This window comes from Pieris rapae, chromosome 10 (genome assembly GCF_905147795.1).
Source record: "Pieris rapae chromosome 10, ilPieRapa1.1, whole genome shotgun sequence".
In the NCBI taxonomy this organism is placed as follows: Eukaryota; Metazoa; Arthropoda; class Insecta; order Lepidoptera; family Pieridae; genus Pieris; species Pieris rapae.
In genome coordinates, this window is record NC_059518.1 from 2,004,347 (window position 1) to 2,026,261 (window position 21,915).

Genomic DNA, 21,915 nt, shown 5'->3' on the forward strand with positions numbered 1-21,915 from the left:
AATCATATAAACATTTCCTTTAAATCGAATAGTAATTCTTTTGTTTTTTAGACTTCAGCTAAGCAAATTAATTAAGCCATTGCGTTACCAAATGAGCTGCGGTATATATAAAGGAAACATTTAATCTAGTTAAGTAATAATTGAACAATTCCGTTTTCGAGAAGATTACAAAGAATTTTCGTATTAACAGAATTGACGTACATGGGATTCTAATTCTCAAAATAATCATGAAGAAAATTACGGATCCTTAATACAATCTCTTTGTCCTCGGTGCGACAGTCCCTGGTGGAGAGGCTGTTTCAGCGCAGAGGAAACATTCACCCACGTAGACCTGCATGGCAGTGAGTCTACGTAAAACCTCAGCAAATTTCTGAGCTTCTAGAAGAAGCTAGGCTGGTTTATTTAGCTAGGGCTTCACGCAAAGCGGTCCAAATGGTGGTCTTAGTACGGAACTGTCCACATGTCATAAATGGTATATTAATGTGTTTTTCATGGATTATTTTCTGGAAGTATTATAAGCCTAATTTTAAATATTTAGTTTGCAAGGGTTACTAGAATCGCCAGCTAGAATTGTCAATAGACGCCCTGTAATACAAGGAAACTTTAAAAATTATAAGTTACAGAATATTTTCTGCAATAAAATCGGAATTTTTTCAACACCCCGCTATGAATAATGTATCAATCGAATCTAATATGTAAGATTCTTAGTTTCAAGCCGCATACGATAACTCAGTATCACTCAATCCAGGCAGCGATATAGCAGCGTTTTAAAGCTTAAAGATGTCTCGCGAATATCCTAAGGTCTGGGGAAAATTCGAACGAAATGTTGAGGGAAAGGCTCTACAGTTTGTAATTGAGGATGTCCCTAAAGCAATGTGGGATACAGCAGTGGAGTTTATGCTCGGTAATTACATTGAAGAGGACGTTTGGTGGTCGACAGCTGGTAAGATTAAATTTTCAATTTCCGCCTTTCATTATGTTTACGTTCTGATTTTAATTTAAGAAAACGCATTTTATTTATACAAAAGAGGCTGAATATTTATAAAGAATATTAAGCTGCTTGTGGTGAATAAACATAAAAGAATTTCGACAAGAGTTGGAGGGATATTAGTTTACGATATACCATCTTTCGAGCGTACTCCTTTCAAAGGCTGGCAACGCACCCACTAAAACGGTGTGTATGGGCTGCGGCGTCTCGCATATTTAAAAAAATCTATGGCGATTACTATAATATATGAGGTTCTCAAGGAAACTAGTGATAATGTAAAATTATAATTTTTTTATTCTTCTGAAGCGTATATAGTGAAAACTGTTATTATTTTATTTAAAAAGTACATATGTTAAGAGAGGCGTATGATTCTCAACTCTGAGGTATCGACGAGGCTGCTTTGAGGACCTCTAATTACCGACAGACTCTCTTTTTGGGCACATAATCTACATTCCTACGACGAAGAAAAATGAGGTTGTTCGGAAAGCTGGGATGTTTTCTTGCAAATATTGGAGATCTACTGGTCAAGTACTTGTCTATAAAAATTGTAATAGACGTCTGCTTTTCTTTGCTACAGAGCAGTATTGGCTTAGTGGTTTTGAAAGTCGTAGGTTCGAATCCTGGCTTGGAACAATGGACTTTCATTTTGTTAGTTACACCGTTAGGTATCCGGCTCAATCACGTGCCGTCAGGCTTAGGAAGACCTCCCTTACTTGCCAACATCAAAGGCCCATTCGGTTTCTTTAGTAGCTATTACACGATGAAACTTCAGGGCTTATGAAAATAGTGCCCAAATTTTATTCATCACAGTATCGTAACATTTAAATAATTCATTCGTGTTCCCAAGTCGAAACTATATGCAAATTACTATACCCCTACAAATTGTTAGCCTATTTATTTAATGCTAAAATAATGCTAATTACGCTGCCAATACAAGTTCACGATCGAATTTGTCTGGTTAATCTCTATTTGTTTAGTAAATTGTGTCGTTATTTCGCTTCACTTAAGCTTAACTCTATGTAAAGTTGTGATAAGGATCTTATCCTATTTACATGCCTGTTTAATTTTCCTCGCAATATAATACGTGGTGATAGTCTTTACAACAAACGAACATATATCACAGTATTTAACTTATATGCGATATTATTTAAATATAACTGTTATAGAAAAACAAAAAACAAACCACCCGTTGGGGTAGTACGACCTTTTTAGGTCTAGGCTTCAGATTTTTGTATCTTGTAATCAGCCTTCTGTGTCTGTCTCTCGCTGTCGATTTTCGGGCAATTCGGGTTCCTCACGATGTTACTCTCCACTCTTGAGCGAATCTTAAATGCGTACATCGCAAGAAAGTCCATTGGTGCCAGGGATCGAACCTACTACCTCAAGTATGAGAGTCTCACGCCGAAGCCACTAGGCCAACACTCTGTTTTAGAGAACAATAAAATCTCGGAGAACTAAAAGAAAATTGTTTATATTATTGCAAAAACGGTTTGGTACTATGGTTTTCACACGTCTCCGAACAGTCAGGGATAATCACTCAATGTAATGTGTAGGTGTTTTTTTTAAAGATTTAAAATTATTATTGGAAAAGTCGCCTAATATGTGATACACGCGAGCGAAGCTGAGGTAATGTCTATTTATATATTGTATTCATTAAATAAAAGGAATGCACAAAAATAACTAATACTAGACACATAGTTCATTACAATAAACACGTGCCTCCTAAATAGACATTAAAGAAATATTATTAAATGTACACCATCTCCGTATTGCTTTAATAATTTTGATAATTTCTTCCAAACTCCGAGTTTCATGTAGGAAAATTACGCGTAGTATTAATAAGATATATAGGCTTGTCCCTAATTACAAGGAGCCCAAGATGTCAAAGAAAGATAGGAGCATGATTTGAATATCACAAATTGATTTATGAATCCATTATAAGGGCGATGGAATGATTAATGAATGTGACATCGACAGGGACTGCACAAGATCCAGACGCGATTCAGGAGTACCGTGTTCTGTGGCAGTCTATAATTAAGCAGAAAATGAGTCTGGCATGTTTTCTTGTTGGGGAAAATGACGAGAAAACTTTGGTGGGCGTCAACATGTGCATGCTGCAGGAAAAGGACAAATTTGTCGAACATAAACCGGTGAGTTTTATTAGTTATTCGTTCCTAAGATAATGGTTTGGTTAGTTTTTTTTGTTCAATTTTTAGTCGCTGAAATAAATACTGGATAAACTAATGAGACTTATTATAAAACTTAATATTCTGAAAATGTAGATTGTTTTTAACTGCACGCATTCGACATAATATACCTACATAAATCATCATTCATTTTAATAAATTTAAGAAATACATTAAAGAAAAGCTGTGTAAAAAGGCTTACTCTTTATTATCTTGTTGATAAAAGTGCCTGGGACTAGTGCTGGGCAGGCTAATTCTTATTAATTTGCTATATTTGTTTTAAATATTGTAGTATTGTATGATGATTTGCTTTTTAAAAGAGTACCGAGAGTTTTTTACGCCGGCTTTTTTTCTCGGCCTACACCTTCTGTCTTCTTTGCCGATGAGTAGGGATGCCTACAGGTTTGAATTTAATGACGTGGAATAAGTGATACCTAGATGATCTTATATTCCATAATACAAGTATTTTATTTTTTTAAGATTGTTTGCAAAAAAGTCAATATATATATTGTATCCCCAGGTAAATATTAAAGTCAAATTTAGAGTGATATATTATGTAATGGACACAAAATGAAATTTGCTAGAGGTTAGCGCTGAGAGGGAAATAAAAAGGATATTACTAACTCGGTAAACATATCTGCGCGTCTCTCACACCCCTGCCACAATACCCCGAGTGTTACAAGTTACTAATTAGTAAAGTGTCCATATTCAAAGAAGTTAGATTGAACGGTGTAACGTAATTCGTAATTGTTAAAACGTAATTCGGGTTTGTACTTCTCTGTGGTAAGAAAACAGAATAGTTTCGTGACAACCGTTTTATGACTAAAGAACAATTCGTATTTTATTCGATAAAAAAATTGTAGTTAATTTACGTAGTAAGTTCTCGGTTCTGACATAACAAACTTAATACTAAATTCCATTAAAGTATATATTTTAATTACATCTAATTTTTTATATTTTTGTTGCCAAAACCAAAGAATTATAAAAGTAAATGTATTTTGTGTGTAATATAACATTCTTAGATAAGTGACTTTATCAAAGAACATGCCTATAAAGTTTCATAATCATGACATTTAATAAAAATAATTTTATTAAAAAAACAACAATCCGGAGTTGATCTAATTAAAATCTAGAAACACGATATCTAAAAAATTGTTATTTTTCGAATTTTCCCTTTGTATAACCGAGGGTGCGACATGACATCTAAATTTTACATTTATTAGTCAAAGAGGTATTTCATTTATGTGAATACTGATATATTTTAATGTATTTAATACTATTTTACACAAATCAATTATACGCTTTATCTCGTACAATAAAGGTGTTAAGTTTGAACTAATTGATGTTAATCCTAATCTGCATATAGCATAATCATTATATCACTAATTAACTAAACGACACACTATCTGTAAAGTGCGTGAAACATAGTATATCTAGTCGAATTAAACATCAACCATGGTAGTTTTAATATTGAAGGCATTAACATTAACTCTACTAACAATTTATTAAATTTAGACGGTTTAAACTAAGGTATACATCCGTATCTTTTTGATACCTCAGCGTTACAATTTTCGTAGAAAGATATTTTTTAAACATTACTGGACAATTAGACGTTTGGCCCCAATCCCACCTGATGTGGTGGGAGGGCACGTCTGTCCAGAAGGGGCCTGTTTAACCACCGTATACATGAACACATTTGATACTATCTAGGGCAGATGTAGGGGGCAAACAACTCCTTTGCTGTATTCTAACTAACGACGATTCAAGTCGTGCGACACCTGAGCATGTAATGATACAAATAAATTCTTTATTTAAAAATAAAAGCACCCCAAATAGCAGAAAAGCTAACTATACCAGAAACTACTCGACGGCTAAAAAAGTAGCGAGACAATTTTGACCAGGACAACCCAACCGACTGAGTTTAAATAAAAATATGCAGGCTCCGCAAGGAGTAGCGCCTAACTTCAAGAACCTATCATACATTAAAAAATTAATACGCGCAGGCACGGTGCGGGAATGGGTCAAGAGACAGTCCGAAGAAACAACCGGGGCGACAACTAGGATGTTCTTGCCCGACCCAGAAGCTGCGTACAAAATCGCAAGGACCAAAGGGTTTAACCCTATAATGACCCAAATTTTGACAGGGCATGGAGCCTTCGCGGAATACCTCCACCGTTTCAAAATAAAAACGAGTCCCGCATGTGAATGCGACGAAAACACAATACAAACGGTGGAGCATCTCCTAGTGGAGTGCCCCATATTCGCCATTCAAAGGCACGATCTGGAGCAGACCGTGGGGATGCGGATGACACGCAATGTGCTGCCCGACATCCTTGCGGGGCACAGGACGGCCCTGGAAAAATTTTGCGAGCGGATTCTGCGGAGGACGCGAATATTCAACGGCGCCCGGAATATTGCTACGCCCTGTAATTAATTCAAAATGACCAAAATGCTAAATTTTTATGAAAGTATGTAAAGTGAATGTAAATAAGCAAAGAAAATAAATATACAATTTAAATAAAGAAAACTACTACACTATACTAGGAAATGTAAAATGTTAAGTAAATGTGAATGCATAAAGCTGCTGTAAGAAACACAATATAATATAACATAACAATATTAAAATAAAAATAAAAAATTGAATGAACAAAATAAATACAGCAAAAAAGGACCCTGATAAGCAAAAGTCAGGGGTGGGTTCGCAGCTCCATTAAAAAAAAAAAAAAAAAAAAACTTCAAGAACCACTCGACGTACTTAGAGTCACAAAGAGTGATTGTATGATACAAAAAAAAAGTTATAACTGGATAATATCAAGGAGCTACGAAGTCCCTATCAATCATTTAACAATACGTAGACATTGCTTATAAATCTAGTAGCTTTAACGACATCTAAAAACTTCGTCGTCGCAAGAAGGAAAAACTTAACAACAAAAAGGGCCGGGCCACCTGGCATCGATTCAGCTACTAAACTTTTCAACCACAAAAAGCTTATTTCTTCGGGACTCAAGCCAACAATTTAAGAAGTGAAAGTATTTGAAATTATTAGAATGTATTTACTGTTTAGTATAAGAAATACAATATTGTATATCTGTGGTCATAGATCAGACAGTGATAAGTACATGTTTGCTCAGTATGATTTATTAATATAGGGAGTGTCATATTTTAATAGTGGCTTCAAGATTTCTAACTAATTGCTTGTCCTATAAAGTAATGAATGCCGATTTCCTTTGTTCGTTTCCGAGTTTTTGCGTTTGTCTGTTATGCGAAAAGTTTTTTGAAACACGTCCGGGTTAGCATTTGTATTTTCTATACAATATACTGCCGAGGTGCCTAGTAGAAGTCAAATGTTCTACAATCTTAGCTTATCCACAATTTACGGTGTATTGTTATTTTTTTGAAATAAAAAGTTGGATGTTTTTATCACAATTTTATATTCAAATTGAAGTCTCATTACGTACACAACATTGTATTCTAATTGGAGAATACTAGACTACAGAACAATATAAATCTGTATGCTCTTAAAATTATATGGCGTGTGTGAATTTTGTAACATTGTATGAGTGTAATGTGAACATATTATCATCAGATCAGATCATCTTAGGTACGCTTTTAGAATATTTTGATTTGTTTGTCATACAATTCACAAAAATACCTATTTTTTTAATAATTTTTAGTCTGACATAGAAAAGTCTCTTGAGTCTCTCATTTACTTTAGATGTAACTTTTTAACTGAATTTTTAGCACCATTCGAGAAAAGAGCGTACAAAATCTTAAAAGACCGGCAACGCACTCGCTAGACCTCTGGCATCGAGAGTGTCCATGGGCGACGGTATAACTTAACATCAGGTGAGCCTCCTGCCCGTTTGCCCCCTGTTCTATAAAAACAAAAAGACTATGTACTCTTTTAGAACTTCCTAACAATAAAACTTACAAAAACAAAACGAATAATCTGAAAAGGTGTGGTATCTTTTCAGATACTTAATAATAAAAAAACCTTATAACAGATACAAAATTAAAAATAGTTTTGTGACTTAGGTATGTTGTAAATTATCAAAAAATATATTTCTTTTTATTTAAAATTCGCAGCCAAAAACAAAAGCAGGTCTGCTGTCGCTACGAATGTTTGCCGAAGCTATGAAGGTGAATGCAATTTATGACAAATACAATGTTGCCTCATACCTCATGGGAGCTGGGCTCTCCACAGCCCCAGAGTACAGGCGCCTTGGTATTTCTGTTGAACTACTCAAGTGTAGGTAAGCATTGAACGTATTTAATTCCTTAATAATTGAGCCAAGGACATTAAGGGTCTGTTTCACAATGTCCGGATAAGTTCCAAATAAGCTATTTATTACTTATTTGTAGGATAAACAGAATTTTTGCCGGCCCAACACAGGAAAACAGGCCCTAAGGGCCCTCACAATGTATGGATAAAGTACCGAATAGCTATGCAACACATAAATTATTCGAAAGATAAAAGTTCCAAATAAGATACTTCGAATTTCATGACGTATAGCGCTATCTGACAGTCGTGAAACGCAAAAATACTATTTATCATACCAATAAGTAACAAATAGCTTATTTGGAACTTATCCGGACATTGTGAAACAGGTCCTTAATGTGTAAAAGGACGGAGCAACAAATATGTTATTTAACAAAAAATTAACCGTATGTTTCAAAATCAGCCATACTGTGTATGTGTGTGAGATATTTATGTATGCAAAAACCATGTAATTCACAAAATTGGTAGCCCAGATGTCACAATGCAAATTGCGCGGCAAAAAACTCGTTATTGCTGTCATGCTCACTGTGGGTATCGCTATTAAGTTACGAATGAATCGCTATTCGAAGGACAAAGGCAGACTCTGCAACCGACCGTCGTCCCGTGCGGACGTCTGCTCCAGTGCTCTCTCGCTCGCTCCGTGTGAGTCATCGCCGCTTGCCACTGTGTACAGTGCGCACGCGCTCTCCGACTGCTGCCTTTGCCGCCTGCTGCGCTCTCATTGGTCGCTTCGCGCCTTCGGAGGACAACGGGCTTTGAAGGCTGCAATTTATGATCGCGGGTTTACCTGCGGCCGCTCAGATAGCCACCTAACGGTGCCAAACGGTTATCTGTCGGTTAACGCCTTGTGCGGGAGTGTTTTGTCCGGGGTGCAATCACCGTGCCTTTTTCAAGGCGCGTAACAGCCCCTCCGCTTCCTCCAAGTCCTGTTGGCGGCCGGGCCTCTTAGTAGGCACGCGATAGGGAGTAGGTACTCCAACTACTTTCCTAGCAACCGGCTAAAAACAGGTCCACTGTTGGACGGGTCCTGTCACATCCGTAGGGGCTCTATTTACCCAAACTCCTACGGGCTGGTTAGGTCGGTGACAAACCACACCTCCGCTATCACCAGCGGAGACGCATACACGTTAGGGCAAATCACTAGCTTAGGTACTCACTACCAGTAGGCTTAGGTACACACTCGTCGTCAAACTGTTGGCTTCCCGCCTTCAGAATGGCGTCCGAGGACCCACCTGACATGAGCAGTTTAATGCTCTTTTTAAACAAACGTTATCCAGACGTTATTCGGGCCTTTAATGAGTCCGTTGTCGCTGACTCGCCGCGTTCGCCGTCACCGCCGCCGCGTAAGGTGAATAATAAAAATGCCTCCGCGAAGGCATCGCGATTAATTATCGACCAATCCGGTTCTCGCACGCGCATCGATGATTGCGGTACCACCTCGCGCACCGACCAATCAGGGTCTCGCTCGCGCTCGCGTTCACCGCTCCGTGCGGAAAGCGTAAGCGATGAGTTAATAAGCCAATCACGGCCTTCGTCGCGCATGTCGACTCAATCCGCCCGGGCGGAATCATTTAACGAAACGTCGTCGAACGAGTCAGACGGCTTCGAAACGGTAGGGCGCAAGAAAAAGCGCTCGGCTAAAGGCGGTCCTCCGGCCAAGAGGCCAACTCAGCCCTCAAGCCCTCCTAAGAGGGATCTTAGCTCCCTTTTATCGGGAAAACCCGCGCCGTCCGCTCCCGCGGACCGTATTAAAACACCGCCGCCCGTTTACATTAGGGACAAGGGTGTATGGCCCGCCCTCTCTAAGCTCCTCGACACTAAGTCGATAAATTACAAAGCCCGTACGCTGCGGGATAATTTATGCGTACAGGTGTTTTCATCGGATCACCACCGCTTTCTAACCTCCCACCTTCGCTCTGAAGGTATCGGAGGACATACTTTCCCCCTACCCGAGGAGCGCGTCCTCAGGGTAGTTATCAAGGGCATTCCGAAGGAAATAGACTCCGGGATAGTCCAAACCGACTTAGTTGAGCAAGGGTACCCCGTTAGGGAGGTATTTAGAATGCTCCAACGCACTACCAAGGAAGAGTACGATATGGTACTCGTAGTGCTAGATCTCACTCCGAGCGGGAAAAAGATATTCGGTCTCAGAGAGTGTTGCAAGCTCTCCGGACTGAGGGTCGAAACTCCCCTCAAACATTCATTTACACGACAGTGTCATCGCTGTCAACTCTACGGGCACGCAGCCCGTAACTGTTTCGCCAGGGCGCGTTGCGTTAAGTGCTTAGGCGACCATGGCACCGCGGACTGCAAGCGCACACTTCCGTGCGCCGAGCCGCCGGCGTGCGTGCTTTGCGGGCAACGGGGGCACCCAGCGAATTATCGCGGTTGTCCTCGAGCCCCCAAGGCGCATAAGCCGGCGTCTAGGCGCGCGGCGGGGCGTGACGCGGCCCGCCGTGGCCTGGGAGCAAAGCCCACTTACGTGCCGGCCCCGCAGCCCGAAAATAGCCCCTGGGTCAAGCCCCCGGCAACGGAGGGCCCTCCCCAGCTCACGTCAGAGGCCTTCCCGCCTCTACCAACCAAAGCGGCACCTGCGGCGCCTTCCCAGGCGCCAGCGCCAACACCCGCCATAACGGAGAGGACCACCCCTAAGGTGAGCCCTCCTCCTCAAGCCCCCCGCCCTCCCGCGGAGGCATCTGCGGAGTCCGCAAAAGTTCACAGCGCATTTAATCTTGCGCTTAGCGTTGTAGGCGCGTTAGACTTGGATGCCCTGGTTGCATTCCACGAAGCCTATACGTCAGCTAAAGGTGTGAACGCTAAGGTTGACGTCGTTTCTCAGCATGCCCTGCTACTACAATCCGTGCGGCAATTTGTACAATCTAACACACCGAAATAGCTACGACCACGTCTAGGGTCAAGGCTCGATCGCTGTCCGTAGTGACATTTAACGCAAACGGTTTCAAGCCGCAGGCAGATTTGGTCCGAGATTTCCTCGTTCGCCACCAAATAGATATTTTCCTCGTACAGGAAACGTTTCTTAAACCCAGCGTCCGCGCACCTAGATTCGCGAATTACGTCGCGGTTAGAAACGACCGACCTACGGCGAAAGGCGGAACGCTCATCTACTATAGACGTGCGCTTCACTGCTCGCCGCTAGACCCGCCGTCGCTAACAAACATAGAGTGCTCTGTGTTACGCGTGGCTATGACCGGTCATCAGCCGATTATTATCGTGTCGGTGTATCTCCCTCCATCTAAGGACATCCTAGAGAGCGATCTTAGGACTCTGTTTGCGCTGGGCCCCTCGGTCTTATTGGTCGGGGATCTCAATAGCAAGCACGGGGACTGGAATAGCTCAAAAGAAAACCCTAACGGGCGAGCCCTCAGTAGGCTTATTGACGTGCTCAATTTCAATGTCATAGCCCCCATTCAACCGACTCGTCGCGGCATAACTTGTAACGGCTTTCTCTCAACGGACGTCTTAGACGTAGTGGTTCTACGAAACGTAGCACTACAGCCGCGTAGCGTAGAAGTGCTACACGAATTAGACTCAGACCATTTCCCGGTTCAATTTGAATTCGGCCCACCTAATACCCAAGAGAAGAGGTACAAGTCCATTGTCGACTGGCAGAAGCTAGACGAGGCCCTCAAGCCCGTCGAAACTTCTGACCTCTCTAACATCCCCGACGATTTAGTCTCGTCCGCTCACGCGTTAGACGCGATCTCCTCGGTCACAAATTACATTCAGACCAAGGTCGCCGAATCGTCCCGGAAGGTCCCAGATGAGTTCGCTCAACGCTGGGAGCTTCCCCCGGACGCGAGGCGTCTGTTGACCGAGAAGAACGCGGCGACTCGCGCCTTCGCCAGAGCGCCGACCGACGATAACCGCAGAGCACTCCGCGCCTCGCAGCGCCGAGTCAAAGAGCGCATGCGTGAAATAAGAAACGAACGCTGGGACCGTCTTACCAGCGAATTGTCACCTTCGCATACGGCCTATTGGTCTCTCGCGCGTTCCCTTAAAACCGACACGGTGGCTTCTATGCCCCCTCTCAAGCGTCCAAATCTGCCTGACGCATTCGATGACGACGAAAAAGCCGAGTGCTTAGCCGTCAACCTAGTGGAGCAGTGCACGCCGTATCTCGACCATAGCGACCCGGCGCACGTCGAACACGTGAACCGCGAAGTCGAACGCATAGTCGCACTGCCCCTCTCTCCCGAGCCGCTCCCGCCTACGTCGATCGCCGAGGTCAAAACTCTAATCAAGAGTTCACTGCCTCGTAAATCTCCAGGTCTCGACGCCATCTCGAATAAGGTCCTCCGGTGCCTCCCGCCCCATCTGATATGCTTGCTAGTGGCCATATTCAATTGCCTACTCGAAAACTGCACCTTCCCGGCGCAGTGGAAAGAGGCCATTGTCATAGGTATTCACAAGCCGGGCAAGCCTCGTAACAATCCCACCAGTTACCGCCCTATCAGCCTTCTCAACACGCTGAGCAAGCTGTACGAGAAGGTAGTGAAAAAGCGCCTCCTAGACTATGCCCTAGAGAAGGGGCTCATTCCCGATGAGCAGTTTGGCTTTAGGCCGGCCCACTCGTGCGTCCATCAAGTCCATCGGATCACGGAGCACATCCTTTCAGGGATGAACAGCTCACTGAAACCGAGAGCCACGGGTGCGCTCTTCTTCGACATAGCGAAGGCGTTCGACAAGGCGTGGCACAACGGCTTGATTTACAAGCTCTACCACCTTCAAGTGCCACTGAGACTCGTGCGTATCGTACACGACTTCTTGTCCGACCGTTCAATTCGCTATCGCGTGGAAGGAACGTTATCGTCTCCTCGTCCAATCAGGGCCGGAGTACCGCAAGGCTCGGTCCTTTCGCCCCTTCTCTTCACGCTGTATACCGGCGACATCCCTAGGGCTCCGAATGTGGAGCTAGCCCTCTATGCCGACGACACCGCTCTCTATACCACTCATAAAGACAGAGGTGTCATCGTGGATAGACTCCAGACCGCAACCACGTCGCTAGGCGAATGGTTCCGGAAATGGGGCTTCCAATTAAATCCCGAGAAAAGCGTTGCAGTTCTCTTTGCCAGGGGCAACCCCGGTGCTAACGCTAATACTCGGGAAAAATTTCTCCTCAAAACAGAGGTCACCCTTTACGGACAAGCCATTCCATGGCAAAAGTCCGTCAAATATCTAGGAGTCACGCTCGACAGCGGCATGTATTTTCGTAAGCATGTAGCCGCCGTTCGCAAGAAGGCCGCTTTTGTCCTCTCTCGCCTCCATTACCTCCTAAATAAAAGGAGTCACATGTCCCTTAGACACAAGGTAACCTTGTACAAGGCCTGCGTCCGACCGTGCATGACTTACGCTAGCGTAGTCTTCGCGCACTGTGCCCCCTCGTACATCCACCGGTTACAGGTGCTACAGTCGCGTTTCATGAGAATCGCGACCGGCGCACCCTTCTACGTGAGAAACGTCGACCTCCACTATGACCTGGAGCTCCCTACCATAGCCCAATGGATGAAGTTGGCGTCCAAACGCCACTTCGACAAGGCTAAACACCATCCCAACCCACTGGTGCGTAAAAGCATCAATTACTACCCCTTCCCGACTAAAAAGGCTCGTAGGAGGCCCCGACACGTACTAACGGATCCGGATGATCCAATCACAGTAGCTAACGATAAATTAAAAGCCGCCCGCGCGGCCAATAATAATAGCAACAAACAGAGTAGGGTTAAAAACCGCCTTCACCGGGGAAGGCGAGGACCTCTATTTCGCACTTCGCTCACTCCAGTGAGCTTCCGTCCTGCCCTTCAGGCGATTGACCCCCCCGCGACGGCCCAAGCCGAGGTTCGAGTCTCACAGGAGACGCCCTTGCGCGAGTCGCGGGAAAAACCCCCCCTTTCCGGCTGAGCTAAGCTCGCCAAACAGCCCGTGCTGAGCTGTAAAGGCCCTTAAGGCCAACAGCGAGATTCCTTTCAAAAAAAAAAAAAAAAAAAAAATATTCGAAGGAGTTAAATAAAATGTATATTAATCTTAAATATGTTAGATAGCTAAATTATTTTACTGTAAATTAACATACATAACCCAACTTGTTTTTGACTTAGCCTTTTCGGATTTCACTTATATACGTCATTCTCGTTAGTACATAGGGTAATAATTATTTTATAACTTATAACTTTAGACTAATTATTTGAATGAATAAAATACCTGTTCAACTGCGTAATTTCTAATTTGTATCAATTATATATTTAAGAAAAACCACTCTAACGGATAAATGTGAAAAGCAAAGTTCTCCATTTAAAGGATGAGGTAAATTCAATAAATTTTGATTATTCGAAACAACTGTAAAACTCCAAAAATCCCATTTTAAATAAGGCATACAGTAGACATTTCAAACAAAATACCTAATGTGTATTTTAACGAGTTTGTTGCCTTGGAGAATTCCTTTCAGGAAAAGTTGACATGGCAACATTTTAATAAATGTTAGTGTTTTGTAGTACCGATTCCCGTCGTGTTGTGACGATTTTATTAAATAAATGGTACTTAGAATATAGTTAGAATAGTTTTTGCCTAATTCAATTAATATAGAGATATATTTTCTCAGGCTATTATTTCTCGTGAAATATAATTCGGCATTCAATATTTGGGCAGAAGATTAATTATTATGCTGTTATTATAATAATTTTCCTTATTATTGTGGCTGAATTAAGATAAACAATGATCGTGTGGAAAATACGATCTTTTAACTTATCTTCTTTCCACTTATCAAGTAGTTCATTAGCTTTAAACCAAACCTTTAAAAATGTATACTTTTAATTATAAAATTTCTGCATTCGTTTCATTGCTTTATTGGTAAATTGATACTTTCTGTACCTTATTATACCGAGAACAAGAAACGACAAATCCACCAATTTAAAAAATAAAAAATTTTGACAACCCTGACAACAATGAAGCAAAAACTAATCTGATGATTATATTTTTAGAATGATGCTTGCAAAGGCAATCGATCAGACTGTAACCGGAGGTATATTCACAAGTATATCAGCGCAAAAGGCAGCGGAAAAGGCTGGGATGGAATGTCTATACGAAACCTCGTATAAGGAGTTCGGGGTACAGTGCGAAATCGATTTTAACACTGACACCGAGTACTTGAAGATTTTCGCCAAGAGAATCGAATAAAGAAACGTAAAGGAAAATCTTCGAGGCTTTTAGTATTCAGTTTACGACGTCATAATAATACAGATTGTAAACGCACTTAAAGATGTTTTTGGACATTGTATATCTTATGTCTTGTAATTTGATATAAATATAAACCTTTTTACTAAGCATTTGTTTCAATACAGTAAAGCAATCATTAAAGTGATTCAATCAACCACAACCCTCACACAAACACCCTAGGTAGGTATCTACATGTACATACGCACACACACACCCCAGCCCACTCCAACAAAAAAAAAGTGTTCATGGAAGAGCGAGATTTACCAATACAAGGATTGATTACTTTCTAGTTTCTTTACTAATCTAAAATGTTTGATTCAAAAAATAAAATAGCGTATAACGCTTGATCGATCATTACTTGAAACTTGCGGTTGCGGTGTCACTTTCTTTATGACAGGACAGTATTTCACTTTTTTTATTTCTCGGAAAAGAGAAAAGAAGTTTTGTCCTAGTGGCGTCAATGTGCGACTCTCATCACTGAAGTCGTAGGTTCGATCCACGGTTGTGCCCCAAAAACAACTTGAGGAAACCGGTACCTTAGACCCAAAAAGGCGTGTGTCAGGTACAGAAAGCTGATCACCTACTAGCCTATTAAAAAGGTAAATAATCGTGATACAGATACATAAATCTGACTGATTTTTATTGAAAACATACACATGTTTCGGTATGTTAGACGATTCAGACTCAAGTACAAAGAACGATCTACATATTAATAATAATAATTATAGTAATTGCTAAAAACAGGTTACAAAGCAAACACGTATTAAGGGCTTCTGATGTAGTGTAAACTGTATTTAAAGACGCTATCACTTCGTTTAGACCAATCACAAAACCAAAAGTTTTAAATATTGATAGTATCGAAATTGAAAAAGCAATAGTTACATTGCATCTACATCGCATGGCAATTTTTTTGTGACTTCTGAGTAAAATACGTCTACAAAGAACTTAATAGCAACCTGTACTATCAAAGAGCGTTAAGTGATTTCGGAATTATATTATAAGTTTATAATAATATATACCTTCAATCCGTTAAAAAAAAGTTTTTCTTTAAATGTATCAAAGTTATGTAAATAAAAGATAATAATATAAGTCTAAGGGCCGTTTTCACAAAGTCCGGATAAGTTCCAAATAAGCTATTTATTACTTTTTAGTAGGATAAATAGTATTTTTCCGTTTCACGACTGTCAGATAGCGCTATACGTCATGAAATTCGAAGTATCTTATTTGGAACTTTTATCTTTCGAATAATTTATGTGTTGCATACCTATTTGGCACTTTATCCATACATTGTGAAACGGGCCCTTAATATTAAATAACTATACAGTAATAGGTATTATAGGTAGGTATGTAATAATTTATTCTCCGAGGATTATACCAAATCATTTATCGCAATAAGACAATGATATCCACCAGAGATTCGAATAATACGGTCCGCAGTGATTAGTACGTGACACGCATAGAGTTCTTAAGGTATTTGCGTTTAATTACCGAGCCTGAATGCCAAAAGGGTCTGTAAATCTCCAATTTCCACTGAAAATGGCTGGTAGTTCCATTCGCATTACTTTACATTGGGTAACTTAACTTAAATCGAGCCTCATAATGTTTTGAATAATATGCTCGTTTCGGGTAACTACTGTAATACCTTCCGTCCTATTTTTACGCGCTTGACTTGCGTATGTATGTCACTTAAATGGAGATGGGCAGGTTTTGTAGTAAAACTGTTATGCAAACGGTGATCTATAAGGGCGACTGCGAGGAGAGGCTCTATTGGGAGAGGAACGGGTGGATAGATCAATGATGGATGAATGGATGGATGGCTGGCTCGAGTTGGATGCAGTTTGCCCGTGACAAGGATACCTGGAGGTCAAGAGGCCTTCACATGCAGAGCGGTTCTTGCAAATTAATATTAGAAAAATAAAATAAATCATTGGCACTACAACCTCTTTAGGCCTTGGCCTCATATTTCTGAATCTGTTTCATGATCATTTTTTAAATCTAACAGGTAAGTAGGTACAGCCTCTAGTGCCCGACAAGGTGTGTCGGTTTCCTCTCGATGTTTTCCTTAGCCGTTCGAGCAAATGTTAAATGCGCAAATAAAAAGAAAGTCCATTGGTGCACAGTCGGGCATCGAACCTACGACCTCAAAGCTAAGAGTCGCACACTGAAACCACTAGGCCAACACTGCACAAACTAATATTAAATAATTTTAAAACAAATTTAAAAAGTTTGGTCCCTGTGGTAGTGTGCTTTTAATGCTGGCAGCATTATTGCTGTATTGCGATACGAATTCGTTCGCCGGTACTATCTACCAGGCGCCTATTCAAATATTTAATTAGCGCCACTTGAACCCCAAGGCCCAAGAGTCTCTACTCCGAAGAGGAACAAAATCGAAGTTTGAGGAAAGACGAGATATTTGAGTGATTTATTACTTTCCGTCTGCTCCGCGGCTGCCACAGCAAAACATAAATTTATCTAAATATAAATTAGATGTAATTTGGTACAAATAAGAGTAATTTATTATCATCAAAAAATTAAAATAGGTTAAGATAACTTTGATTTTGCAAGAAATAAAGGCCTTTTTTACTATGCAGTCACAAAAAAATGTTCGGTGGAGGTAGATACACAATTTTTTTTAGCAAATATAAAAACTTGAGTGCATACTTCAATATGTCTTTGATTTAGAGAAATTATATGAATTTGAATTTTCGTAAAGACAGCTATTTAAGATATTTAGAGCAGTTGAATAATAACGACAGAAGTGAGAGTCAAATCAGATGACTATAGAGTTGCAGGGTGACTCTGAAAATTCTCTTGTCCACTTTGAAGATTACTTCAAAGTGGACGAGAGAATTTACAGTGAGAATTCACCGTGATGGAAAACATCTTGATGGTGTAATATTCCGTACATAAAATCCGCACTAATTCATTATAATTTACTGCGATTGTAATATTACAAATACAAATTGTTTTTTTTATAAAGGTTTAAAGTTGAAAAATCGTCACTAAGACCCTAATGAACACAAGAACTTTCAAAATGTTCAAAATGAGTGTAATCCATAATATAATACAGTCTATTTTTATTCTCTCTTGGTCACGGCATTACGCGTGAACGGATGCAATATTTTCGCGATTTTTTTACACTGTTTAATGTTAGTAGTTAATATTATTTATTTTTATTAATTATATCAATACAAATTCAATATTTAGAGTTAAATAACAATATCTGTTCAGTCAGCTCAGCATTTTTCATTAATTATAAAAAAATAAAATATCGAACAACAAAAATACTTCTTAGAAAAATGTACCGAAAAATGTACAGAGACAGCTTATAACTTCTTACGTGAATATAACATTGTTTGCAGTTAGGTTTATAACAATGTTGATCAAACAAAAGTATCTAAATTTGTAATAAAGAGTTGAAACTGAAAATAAATGTATTTTTCCATCGAAGTTCCAGGCACAAACACTGCTCATACGCGTACTGCCTGTGACACTCGATGCCACGAAGGTAAGATTGAAATTGATAAAATTTATTAAACGTCATATTCCCGCATTGTCTCATATTTCATTGAGAATGGTTAGCTATAGCTGGCTTAACCCTGTACCAGCTCTTGCAAGGTATAAAGCGAAGTTCACGTTATCAAACTGAATAACTAAGCATTTCAAAAGATTAATAGTGTAGAGGTGGAATATCTACTTATTTTTTTATCAAAACACTGATTAGAAGAAAGAAGCAATTTATGTAATTTATAATCATAGTGTGGACTCGATATAGGTGCCGATGGCATGCACCAACCTACATAACTCAATAAAATATTGTTGTATATAATACCCTCCCTATACTTGGGTCTACCGCGTTATAGGGGTATTAGTGTACAACGTATAAAATCAGGCAATTGAAGTAATTATGCCAAGTAGTAGGCTCCTGAAATACGGGGTTTTCTTTAGTCATGTTGTTACTAGCAATAAGAAATATTTTGAATTTAGAACAGTATTATATTTCAAGGGCTGTCAAAAAATTGTTTGACATTTGACGTTGTCATTGACATTGACGTTGAAATTTTGTCAATGTTCAAAGCTTGTCTTTTATATCTTAGTTTATCAGTCAAATTTGAGGTTCAGGTTAAACTATATAGAACTATATACTTATATAACTATTCATATATTTCATTAGCTTCGTTAAATAAGAGAAATACTCGATGAATCTATTTATTGGGGCCGTTCAATCGAAGTTAGGCCGTCAAATCGGTTCTTTTGAAGAAACTATTGCTTCACTGATTTTAATCCAGGACCTTTCCATCAGATTTAACACATATTTGACTAAAGTGGTTTACGGTTTTCGTTTATTGAAGTTATACTTCTTTCGGCACGTTAGGCGAAAATTATGAGAGTAAATTTTTACGATGCGCACGCACACTGTCAATAAAAAACCGATTATAAATTGAAAAAGAACTCAGAATATGAACCGGAAAATATGATCTGAATAACAATAGATAATCGTCTCTTACGGTTCTAAATTATATTAAATTGCACACATTTCATATAACCAGCTGCTTATACGTATGAACATTTGAATTTTATTTTTCTACGATTTACATACAATTTTTTTTACATAATTTTTTTTTGCATCTAGTGGCTGAATGATAAGCGCTGTGGTCATTCTGTCGCCTGTCTGCTCCTAGCATAATGCTGAGCCAGGGCCAGTTATAACCATTACACACAAAAAATGTGTATTAGTCTTTAAAAAAAAAGTTTTTTTTGTGAGTTTCTGTGTGTGTATTTTATTAGTAATAAATGTTGTCTATGCTATGAAATGCTACTATAACAATTATACAAACTGCTAAACATTGAATCTTAAATATACAGTTCGTATTTAAAAAAAAAAGATTATTATTATTATTATTTTGTGAGTTTCTGTGTGTATTTTGTTAGTAATAAATGTTACGTCTATGCTATGAAATGCTACTATAACAATTATACAAATTGCTAAACATTGAACCTTAAATACACAGTTCGTATTTCTATGCTAATAAAATCGTTAATATTAATGTGATCTCAATGATTACGCAAATAATATACTGATACTCTTATAATATTTTCATGCATACCCCGAGAATCAGTTTCCGTAACAAAGAGATGAGGAATATTTAATGCGACAAATACAAAGGCAAGTGGATTCGCCCGCATATTAAGTTCGCTGAAACTGAATAACAAAGTACATTATAAATCAATTTCTAGAGGAAAATAGCCCGATCTGTAGACGTGTATGTTGACGGATGTTTTAAAAAAATAATCAGTTGCGCTACAACCTCTTTAGGTCCTGGCCTCAGATTTATAAATCTGTTTCATGATCATTTTTAAATCTAATAGGCAACTAAGAAATTGGAAGGAGAATGATCGATCGTTCATGTCGTTTTCAAGGACAACGAACTGAGATAGAACGGGACAGTTCGACTTAAATTATACTTCTTAAAGCTTTTGAATCAGACTTACTATGAAATTTTAGTAAAGTGAATGATTCGTAATTTAGAAAATTACTAATGGAAACGTATCGCCTTTTTTAGATACGGCATGGCACGTGCAAATTATACAATAATATATAGAGTTGTGTGTGATACTGTTAAAATAATCACAATATGTGCTGAATCATTTCAAATAGATAAATAGATATGATTGATTGATTTTGTTTTCCCGACGCCAACGAAGGACTGTGTGGGGCCAATGCTTATTTGTATTAGGGGCGCCTATAAAATGTGTGGCAATCAGGGACTGCCGCGGTAAAATATTTTTTAATTTTTATATTTATGCAGTATTTTTTTTGATGTTAATTCAATCTACCACTCTACTAGTCTAATACGCTTATATAGTCTATCTCACTGTAACGCGTACTGGCTGCACCGGCCGTGCTTACGCTACATCACTGGTCTCGTCATAGTGATGTGAATACGCAGTATGCGTTCTGTCTCACTCTAGCGCCTATTGGCCGCACCTATATTACGTCGTCGTGTGTAAGGTTTTCTATTGTCGCGCTGAAAGCACGCTTTAAAATCTATGCAATAGCTTAAAAATATCCCAATGTATAGATTTTGAAATTGTAAAACTATCCAGATAAACACACAAAAAGACATAAAAATTACACTAGCCAAATCTGATTAAAATTCAAGAGAGTCCTTACTACGTATCTTGGCATGACTCTAAGGTTCAAAAACTAACACAAACACGGCGACACTGCGACACTGATATCAACTCTCAGCTACACGTAGTTGTATCACTAAGACTTTTTATTTAAAAAAATACTTTAAACATGCACCATGTATGTACCACGGAATTGTAATAAATAGATGAGGACTAGCGTTAGATGAATTTTGTCACAACCATATTTATGTCATCAATAAATTTTAAGCCATAAATTAAATCAAATAGAAAAATATATTAAATTTTCATAATTTGTCAATAGATATAGTTAATAGAATCTCTGACTTTATACACGCATATGTGTAGTAATTATAAGCTTTTCCCTGCAGCACATTTACTTTATTTATGATATACTAGTATGTAGTGCGGGATAATTCAATTAAATCAAATAGCTTAAAATCTTACCTTTCATCTTCCGGTAATTCGATATACAGCGGCAGCAAAGACACATTGTGCAAGTAGTTGCCAGCGAGGAATTTGTGGGACAATTCCGCCAGGGTGCGGTTGAAAGCGCCCACGGCGGCGGCGGCCGATGGTGGCGCGGCGATGCCCACGTAAAATGTAGGGCGAGCATCTCCATTCAGCACGCGGAGCCTCCGCGCGCCGGAAGTCGCTAGCAGCGCGAGCACGGCAGCAAGCAGCGCCACGCGCATAGCGCCCGCAGGCCTCACCGCGCCCGCCCCGCCCGCGCCCCGCGCCCCGCCATGCCCGCCTCAACACCATCCACCTTAGCGAACCGCCCCGCCCGCCCTATCTACCATCACGTATTGATGATCGGTCACTTTGTTTAAAAGGAACACCTGAAACAAAAAATTTTACATCAGGTTCTAAATTCAAAAAAAAATAAGTGCGCGTTGATAACTTCAATCAAAAGAATGTTTCTTATGAAGAATTTAACTTCACAAATTACTTCATACAAACCTCTTTAGAATATTAGTATACTTAACGAACTTATTGTACTTGATTCGTAAGTAAATACTGAAAATGTCCTATTTTTCTGTGCTTTATACTTGGAGGGCAAACTTTGACATCAAAAGGCAAGT

At 39.7% G+C, this 21,915-nt stretch overlaps 2 protein-coding genes across 3 annotated transcripts in view; one reads left to right on the top strand and one right to left on the bottom strand.

The window, feature by feature from the left end:
• The window catches only part of LOC111000122, a 53,425-nt gene extending 31,894 nt beyond the window's left edge, over positions 1 to 21,531 (bottom strand). For both annotated transcript variants that reach the window (XM_045629803.1, XM_022269476.2), the window contains exon 1: positions 21,278 to 21,531. In XM_045629803.1, the coding sequence (XP_045485759.1) occupies positions 21,278 to 21,525 (248 nt within the window). In that variant the 5' untranslated portion in view covers positions 21,526 to 21,531. The remainder of the gene's footprint in view (positions 1 to 21,277) is intronic.
• LOC111000166 lies at positions 714 to 14,784 on the top strand. Its single transcript, XM_022269524.2, has 4 exons — positions 714 to 943; positions 2,966 to 3,138; positions 7,261 to 7,427; positions 14,443 to 14,784. Exons 1-4 carry the CDS (start codon positions 781 to 783, stop codon positions 14,636 to 14,638), a joined length of 699 nt encoding a protein of 232 aa, XP_022125216.2. The 5' UTR covers positions 714 to 780; the 3' UTR covers positions 14,639 to 14,784.
• Positions 21,532 to 21,915: the final 384 nt, after the last annotated feature.